The following is a 9729-nucleotide window of genomic DNA, read 5'->3' on the forward strand; positions in this document are numbered from 1 at the left end:
GCAGGCTGTGCATCAAGAATCCAAATGGCTTGGGAACCTCCAAGAAATTATTTTTCTTAATGCTGTCACGTTTTTGTTCTTTCACTTAATTCTTCTCCAGCTCAATTTTATCTGTACTTCTTTAGGTACGTATCTGCTATGACAACACCAGCTCGCATGTCACCCGTAGATTTCCATACTCCAAGTTCTCCAAAGTCGCCTGCCTCAGAAATGTCTCCGCAAGTCTCCAGTTTAACAATGTCTGTCCCTTCTGTGGCAGTCAGCCCGTTTATAGAAGAGGAGAGGCCTCTCCTTCTGGTGACCCCACCCCGGTTACGGGAAAAATACGAGCACCACATGCAACAGTTCAACTCGTCTTACCACCACAACCCCGCGCATGAAAGCAGCAGCCTGCCACCAAGTCCGCTGAGGATAGTGGAGGACGAGGAATACGAAACCACACAAGAGTATGAACCGGCGCAAGAGCCCCCCAAAAAACTAGTCAACAGTCGGAGGGCCAAAAGAACAAAGCCCAATGGCCATATTTCCAATAGGTTGGAAATGAACACCGACACAAGCTGTGAGAACAGTAGCTCAGAGAGTGAAACAGAAGATGAGAGGATAGGGGAAGATACACCTTTTCTGAGCATACAAAACCCCATAACAGTCGACCTGGAATCAGCTACTGCATATCGACTGGCTGACACCAGGACTACCCAAAACAGTCGGTTCTCAACACAGGAAGAATTGCAAGCAAGATTGTCCAGTGTAATAGCTAACCAAGATCCCATCGCTGTATAAAAGAGAGAGAGCGAGAGAGAGAGAAACACTTTAAAAAAAAAAAAACCAACCCACATAGATTCACATGTAAAACTTTATTTTATATATTGAAGTACTCCACCTTTAAATTAAAAACAATTTATTTTATTTTAGCAGTTCCGCTATTAGGATTAAAAAAGACAAAACAGGAAAAAAACTTTTATAAATTAAATATATAATGTATATACAAAAAGTGTTATGTGCCATATGTAGCAATTTTTTTACAGTATTTCAAAAATGAGAACGATATCAATGGTGCCTTTATGTTATGTTATGTTGAGAGCAAGTTTTGTAAAAGTTACAAGTGATTGCTGTTCCACAGTATTTCGCAGAAGTCTCTAACATTCTGGGTTATATCTTCCCCACAACCTCTGCCCACAACCCAGCCCCCTTATTTTCTTTGTGCATTGCATTAGTGGCGACTGGCTGTACAACTTGCAAGAACTGCAACAGTCCCTGTGTTTGCTTGCTGTAGCCCCTGATCAAAAATGTTCTGTACTGGCATAGCTACCTAAAGAACAAAGCATACGCCTTTCTTTTATAAGAGGTGGTTATTTCCTTACCTTATATGAGTTGGGTTTTGTCTGCTCTCTCACAGGACCACGGTTTGCTTTGGGAGCCTTGAAGGAAATGGTAGATCCAACCGTTATGCCATTGTTTACGACAGGTCAATACCAAAAGACGCAAAGCTATATTAAATATTTAACAGAAATACTGTGGGCTTTAAGTTTAATAATCAACCAAGAATCTCCCTGAACCTCTATAATTTTTTGTAATCGTGTTTCTTTGAAACACAAGTTCAGGCTTGCTTGGTCACAAAAAGTAAATGCGCCATAATCCAGCAGGGAAGTCCTCCTATGCAATCAACTTTGAAATAAATGGGATCTATATCACAGCCCTTTTGACCAACTCCTATTTATTTCAGTGTGGTTTATACAGGAGAACGCCCTGCTGCATTGTGCCCAAGGTAAGTTGGTTGCAGTTCCTGGGTAAAATATTAGAGCAGCTTTTGTAACCAAACAAAAAAAAGAGGGGGACTCATAGTGCGGGGAATTAAAATGCCAATGATAAAACCACAGTCATTTTGAACCTGTATCTGTACCCCTACCATGGAGTGAAATGTGGTGCGCTTCAAGTGGGTAACATTTTTTTATGTTCAAACTGGAAAACAAATGTCTCTTCTACTGGGGGGATCTCTTCCTTTGCAATCATTGGGACTTAAACATGCTTAACTTTGGTTAGATTTGGATCGAGCCCAAAACTGCCAGCTTACATACAAGATGAAACCCAAATAAGCTAGAATGAGCAGTCTGGTGGGGAAAGGCTAAACATTTAGTAAAATAGAAGGAAAGTGTTGATCTGTATTAGTTTTCATCTAAGTATTTGTAAGGCAAAAATGGTACATTTGTCAAGCATGCATTTTGTTAGATACATTATGCCACTAATCAATCAAATGACTTTTTTTGCCCCAGTCACCTAGAAGGTGAGCTAAGCGAGACCCTATTTTTAGAGAAAAGGGGAGTGCAAAAGGGGATCGTTTCCCCGCATCACTTTTCACCTATCCAAACTTATTCCTCAGAGCTCAACTGAGGATAAAAGAGCTGGGCGTAGGGCAGGCTGTATGGGCATATGCTGCAGGTAGCCCTCCCCTCCAATTTATCCTTAAAATGTGGGCCTCCTACCCTCATTTTATGTGTGAGTGAAGCAGTCTCTGGTTTAAACAAATAGGTATCCCATCTAGTTTGGTCCTTAGGCACCAGGAATAGAGTTATTTCAACTTCTCACCTTGCAAGCCAACAGCCCCTTGTTGGACCTGAGTTTGGGTCAGAATGATAGTCCTGGCCTTTATACATCTCAGTTTATGCAGCACAGACTGGTGACCGAAGGTGGTATTTTCATTCATTTTTGTGAATGAAAAAATAAGGTTGGTTGTGCTGACATTGACTCTCAGGAGAGGGTTAGGAAAAACAAATCTGTTCACAGTTCGTAACTAGTCCTTTGAGTTCAGTTAACACTGATGTATGAGGCTGAGATCTTTGCAACTCCCAGAGAGCCTAATCTGGATAATGTAACTTGAGTGCAGCGTAGTCTAAGGCTGCAGTCCTAATCCTATGTACCCCGAGAAACTTAATCAGTAGGATTTACTTCTGCATAAAGCTATTTAGAATCATGTTGTAACTGTTGATTAAGTTATATTACAGGGGAAAAACCATTGAAACAACTTTCCTGCAATGTAATTTACATGAACACAAGCTTGAAGTTTCCATTTCATCATACTGACTTCAAGCGCATGTTTAAGTGCTTTGCCGAGTATTGGCTGCCGGTTCAGAACCTAACAAGGGAATGTTTTGTAGCATTAGCTTCCTGGAACCCTGGGATTCAGCAGTATTGTCTTCCTTTACTGGTGAAATCTTGTTTTCTCAAGGCAAGAGAAAGCATTGCTCTGTTACCCAGAAACCCTACACTGTCTCCTAAGCCAGCTCAAAACATTACATGGCTATAAGACTTATACTCTTGTGACTTATTTGACCAATGCAGTGTAACAGTAAGAGGCAGAAGGAAGGAGATTCTTTACCAATCTCCAACATTAAACCTAAACCCTGCCACTGGCCTTGGAAATGCATACCTTCTGCATTCATCTTTATTCCACTTCCTAAGGTTTCACATGTATTAAGGTGAGCTACTGCTTCAGTTTTGAGCTCTAGTGTGAGTTAGGCCCTGCTACTGTGTGGATCTGAGAGAAGAGTCTAAATTGAAAGCGGATCAGCTTTAATCCACTTTACAGAGCAGCTGATGTCAGACCTCAATGTTTGGACTGAGTACAATACTGTGCAGTAAAAACATCAATAGAAGCTTCAGACTTCTCATTAATATTCCCAATAGATTTCTTCATTGTACTTGTCTTCCTTTTAGCTGTGTTTGTTTTGCTCCATTTTGTCACATAACAGAAAGGGAAATCACTGGACCTCGTTCTTCACCCGTGTCAGTTTTGATCCTAACTAAATTCACTCTTCCTAACCTAGGACTTGTGCAGACTTTTGCTTGTCTTGCCACTTCCCACCCCCACCCAGTCTTTCCTCTGAAATGGAGTAAAATTCATCGAGTTTTCCAGCGATTGACAATTCAGCGCTAAATAGTGAATTTTCCCAGGGAAAAAGGCAGGGCAATCAGAAAACCTCTTAGTGCGTGACTGTACAGGATTTTACCATTATTCTGTGGTGCAGTGCACCCCTGCAAGTCCAGAAAATGTTACCAGTTACATGATGTTTTGTGTACCTACCCACTCCCTTTAATGCTGAACATTCATGATTTCTCGAAATATGTTGTGCAGACTACTGCAAGATGAAAACTGAATGTGGTACATCAGCCCATCCAAAAACCGAAGAAGAAATAGCACATACTTTTATTACCTTTTGTCCCTTTCTGCTGGCTAGCGTCATTGTTGATAAAGGTTGCTGGATCTCACACTGCTCTGTTAAGCTCATATCTAGGCAAGGAGCTGTCACATTTCTCCATTTAGCACCCTGCTGCAGCTGACAAGTCACCACTAGAAACTGCCTGTTAAAATCATAAAAGTGGGGAAAGAGTATAAGGGCTTAATATTATCCCAGTATTGTAATAATATCTTGGAGGGTAAGTCTGAGTATATATGATATATAAAATATATTTGGTGATACATTACCAAAGGATATTTTAAAGTAAAAGCTAAATGTGACTTTCCCATGGCAAGGTGATAAAAGTTAAAGAGTTCCGCCAAAAGTAGCAAGGATTCAGAACAGTTATTACATCTCTTATGCTGACATTTTATTGATGTAAAATAAAATAAAAAGTTATTTGCTACAGCTGAGGTCAGCATTTCCAAGGTCCGTATGCACTATCATGGATTTGAATGCCGTGGTAGAGGAATTATCAATTTAAAATGTCAGTGCAAATGCATTTTGTTGTTCATTCTATCTGCAACTACAATATAGAAAGTAGGTCTCATTCTTATGCACCAGTTTTATCATTGTTTCTATATTGACAATATATCCTCAGCTATGCCCAAAAATCTGTCATTAGCTGCTGTGCAATAATATAATTAATTAAAAGTTACTAGAGAAATTCTGGAAAGAATGGATTAAAGAGATGAGAAAGTCAGTAGCTAAAATGGAAGGGGAGTATCTATGCATTTTAAGGTGGCCCTTTCATTTACTATTATTTTGCATTTTGGAAATATCACTTAGTTAACGAGAGCAAACACCTATGAATGAGTAAAATATTTGTGAAGCGGATGTTTATAACCAAATCACAGAAAGGCTGCTGAGAATTAGGTGTCTTTTGCTAGATCTCTAAGTTCTTCTGAAAACAGTCTTGTGTAAAAAGTACTACATCTGATTTTAAGTGGTTAGACGATGAGGGGATTGCTAATACTTACATGCGCCCAAGTAAAAATGGGTTACCTATGTATCACCACCTTTGCTTAAAAAATACCTGGAATGTGCTGTACATTAACTACAGTCCTCTGAAATGTAGTAGCTTCTCTCTGTTCTGTTCTTAAAGCTCTGTTCTCTGAAGCACATGAGGTCATAGATTTCCAAAATGGGAACAGTACAAAAGAATCTGTTTTAAAACAGTTTTCCCCCAGTTGTTGTGGTTGCTAAGGAGCCCACAGCCATTGAAATCTAAAAAAGAGAAAAGCCACCAGTGATCAGCTGATTCAAGTGGATTAAAATTTAGGCACAATTTTTTGAAGTAGCTTAAGTTCAATGAAAAACTGGTGGTAAGGCCTTTTAGACTTTTCAAAAAATCTCGGCATTACAACCCTAAGACAATACAGCGGAACCTCGGGTTCCGAAAGTCTCTGTTGACGAACATTTCAGAACACTCAAAACCCGGAAGTAAGTGCTTCCGTACGAGCTAGGAAGTCGAACTTCCAAGGCGGCCTCCGTTTTGAGTCTTTTGCATTGAGTTTTCGGTTTTCAAACATTTCGGAAGTCGAACGGTCTTCCGGAACGGATTATGTTCAAAAACTGAGGTTCCACTGTATACAGAGTGGCTTAAGACAGGGATGGGGATCTTGCAACCATCCAGGAGTCATGGAACTTCAAATCCAATCATCGCTGACCACTGGCCAGTGACAGTCATGCAGATGCTGGAGGAAGTGTGTAAGAACAGAGGACACAAACAGAGGGCAACAAAACATTCTGATCAACATAAAGCTTCCCGTTAGTTCATATATACATGAACTTTGGTCTCTCGTTAATTGTTTGGTCTCTCGTTACTTGTTTACAGTTAAATGTATTATGTTAAAACAGTTTATTTTGGATGACAGGAACATTCCGTCTGGGTTATTAATCGGCAATGGCTCATTTGCACATCTGCAGCAATGCTGCATCTATGACAGAGAAACATGAGGAAATAAATCAAACACTTAGACAACAGCTGTGGTAATGAGCAAGAATTTCTGACCCATCAAAGCAAGCTCTAGAAAAAGCTGCTATTATTATTAATATTTTTTAAAAAGCAACTTCAATTCTCAGGGCACTCTGTTCCAATGCATTCAAGCTTTGCACCATCATCAGGTGCATTTATTAGGTGTAGTCTCCCGTCTCCCACTTAATGTTTGCTAAAAACTTGTCCTGAACGAAACAGCAGTCAAAATAAAGAACTCCTATTCTGAATGTAGTTCATGCTCCCCTGTGGCAAATAGTACCCTATCTCATAAGAAATAAGAGTTCTCCGCACAAGTAAATATCTGCCAACGGATAATTTGTCTGCATCCTTATTTTGTATCCCATCTCACATTGCCATTAATGCACAACCAACAATATAGGCAATGCCCAACATTGGAGTGTACCCATTGAAATCAATTGGCTTAAGTTCATTTGTTTCAGTGGGTCTACTCTGGGTAACAGTCTTATGTGTTTCCTTTTACCTCTTATTTCTTGATCCCAAAGCTGCCACCATGTCCATATTTTCCCTCAGCTCCTTCATCTTAATCCAGCAAAGGATTGGCACCTTAAGCATTTAGAAAGCCTGGCTAAAAGTACACATCTTTCACTTGGAGACGTAGCAAAGGCTGTTCTCACTCTTTTCCAGTACTGGCTGAATTCCTACCAGCCGTGGCAATATCCAACAAATCAAACATATATACGAAATGCTGCAGAGAAATGTAGACAATGAAATGGCCACATACCATTTTAAGTATATATTCTTTTTTCTGTAAATACATCTTGTACATACGTGGATGTTCCCCCACAATCATTTATTGTCTTTATTGTCTTTATGAGTTATATATCAGTTATATCACTGTAAATAACAATGTTCTTTATTATTTATATTTAGGCATTTAAGAGAAAGAAAAGAGGAAGTCTTTTATTTTAAGATAAATGTCAAAAAATGTTTGGTTATACCTTCTCCCTCCCCTCCCAAAAAAAACCCTATAATGTATCCATTAATTTTCATATATATATGAAAATTATATATAATTTTCATATGTATATATATATATATATATATATATATATATATATAATTTATTGGTTTGGAGAGAATGTATCTGTAATGGAAAATGTACAAGGAATGCACAGTGGAAGGCCGCAAGGTACTGATAAACTAAAGAACCTATAATCCCAAATATTAAGCAATAAGCAATTGTTGATTTATTTAACGTTTTGTTGTTCATTTTCAGTAAAGAGGTGCTGGAATAAATTGCTACTGTGTAGTATTGGCACAGTTGCTCTGTAGACCATTTCAGTCCACGAGAGTTCTCCCAACACCACCTGCTCCTCCAGTTCCTGGCACTTGTGTCCAAATATAATGACAGAGTTCTAATGTCATCTATGTTCAGACATCTGTTTGAGAAAAAGTTTGATTCTTTGTTGTCAGTTCCCCCTCCTCTTCCCAATTTCCTCTGTTCTTATTTCTGGAGTAGAGTTGACCATCCAAGTCTGTTACTTGTTGCCTGTGTTCTTAGAGATCACATGTCTAATTGCTGCTAAGCAGTTTGGCATTAATCAGGGTTCAATAAAACAATTAACAATAATTCAGCGACATGTCTGACATGTCCTTAATGTCGCTAGCGGAAACAGCGCAAAAAGATTAGCGGCGGTGGTAGGAATGTGGAAGGGAGAACAAGAACCCGCAAACTGCAGTGTTACGTTTACATGGCTAATTGCAACCATTTCATGGTAACAAAGGCACTGTTAGCAAGAAGCTACAGCCAACCCCATCTACCTGACAAGGGCACCTGTGTGCATGCTCATTTTCAAATACCTGCTTCTCACATTTGTATACACCTACATAATTCACTTTTACATTGTCAAAAATATTAGCTGTGCACCTTGAAAGGAGAGGGGTGAAGAAGACTGTCACATTGCAAGCCGGTCCGTATCCTGAAAAGCAATGGAACTAATTTTCACTATGACCACAGCATCCCTTTGTGAAGCTTAATTCAAGCATCAGGTGCATATGCACTATACAATAGGTTACTTAAGAATGCTTGTGGGCCACTCATTGCTACACAGTTCCCTGGTTCAGATAATTGGCTTACAAGATGCTGCCCATTCAGACCATCACCATTCTATTATTCGACCCAGGGTATATTTTCTCCACAAATATCCACACACATCAGGGCTGGCCAAGGAAAGTGTGCATTTTTCAAAAATCCAAGGATTTAAAGGGGAAAGCCTCTTGGGAGACACAGTTATTCATAACTATCCCATAGTAAAGGTAAAGGTACCCTGACCGTTAGGTCCAGTCGCAGACGACTCTAGGGTTGCGCGCTCATCTCGCTCTATAGGCCGAGGGAGCCGGCGTTTGTCCACAGACAGCTTCCGGGTCATGTGGCCAGCATGACTAAGCCGCTTCTGGCAAACCAGAGCAGCGCACGGAAATGCTGTTTACCTTCCCGCCAGAGTGGTACCTATTTATCTACTTGCACTTTGACGTGCTTTCGAACTGCTAGGTTGGCAGGAGCAGGGACTGAACAACGGGAGCTCACCCCGTTGCGGGGATTCGAACTGCCGACCTTCCGATCAGCAAGCCCTAGGCTCTGTGGTTTAGACCACAGCGCCACCCACGTCCCTATTAATATATACATATATACTATCCCATAGAAACAGCATATTTATGACATGCTCTTGTGGTAGACTGACATCACAGTTGCACACGGAGTAGACAAAGGAATTTGCTCAACCCACCCAGCTGAAAAATAGGGAACACAGCATGGTCGGCTGGGATGGGTAGAGCATGAGGCTCTTGATCTCAGGGTTGTGGGATCAAACTCCACATTGGATGAAAGATTCCTGCATTGCAGTAGGTTGGACTAGATCACTCTTGTGGTCCCTTCCAACTCTACAGTTCTGAATCTAATGGAGAGCAGACAAAATCAGGAAAGAAGAGCAGATTAAGTAGGGTTAGAAAACCACTCTACGGTGCTTACAGCTACAAATGTTTTTAAACTATTCTTTGCTGAAGCAAGGAAAATTGCTCACTCAATTTAGGTTCCACCTTTTCTGATATTTTCTGCTGAAGACAAACTCATAATTTTTCAGTGAAGCAAATGACCAGGGCTTTTTTTTCCAGCTGGAACACATTAGAACTCAGTTCTGGCACCTCTCAGGTGGGCGCCATTGCCATTCTAAGAGAACAAAGGTTCATGATGAGTTCTGGTACCTCCTTTTCTAGAAAAATAGTGCTGCAACTGATAATTTGCGTATTAGAAAGAGCAGATAAGTTCCACACATACTTCAGTTCCAGTACTTTAAAGGTAAAGGGACCCCTGACCATTAGGTACAGTCATGACCAACTCTGGGGTTGCTGTGCTCATCTTGCTTTACTGGCCGAGGGAGCCGGCATACAGCTTCCGGGTCATGTGGCCAGCAGGACTAAGCCGCTTCTGGCGAACCAGAGCAGTGCACAGAAACGCCGTTTACCTTCCCACCGGAGCGG

At 40.5% G+C, this 9729-nt stretch overlaps 1 protein-coding gene and 1 long non-coding RNA gene across 28 annotated transcripts in view; one reads left to right on the plus strand and one right to left on the minus strand.

Moving 5' to 3' along the window:
• NRG1 (neuregulin 1) overlaps positions 1-991 on the plus strand; it is a 503801-nt gene extending 502810 nt beyond the window's left edge. For 24 of the 25 annotated variants that reach the window (XM_083593317.1, XM_083593316.1, XM_083593320.1 and 21 more), the window contains one exon: positions 126-991. In XM_083593317.1, coding sequence (XP_083449443.1) covers positions 126-780 — 655 coding nt within the window. In that variant the 3' untranslated portion in view covers positions 781-991. The remainder of the gene's footprint in view (positions 1-125) is intronic. The other variant, XM_083593312.1, reaches the window with a different exon arrangement.
• The window catches only part of LOC310753036, a 76350-nt gene extending 74933 nt beyond the window's left edge, over positions 1-1417 (minus strand). For 2 of the 3 annotated variants that reach the window (XR_014543095.1, XR_014543096.1), the window contains exon 1: positions 1362-1412. This is a non-coding gene — a long non-coding RNA (uncharacterized lncRNA). Of the gene's footprint in view, positions 1-1361 lie in introns of all 3 variants that reach the window. The other variant, XR_014543094.1, reaches the window with a different exon arrangement.
• Between the last annotated feature and the right edge of the window lie 8312 nt (positions 1418-9729).

This window comes from Podarcis filfolensis, assembly GCF_964270895.1.
Source record: "Podarcis filfolensis genome assembly, chromosome: 17".
NCBI lineage: Eukaryota > Metazoa > Chordata > Lepidosauria > Squamata > Lacertidae > Podarcis > Podarcis filfolensis.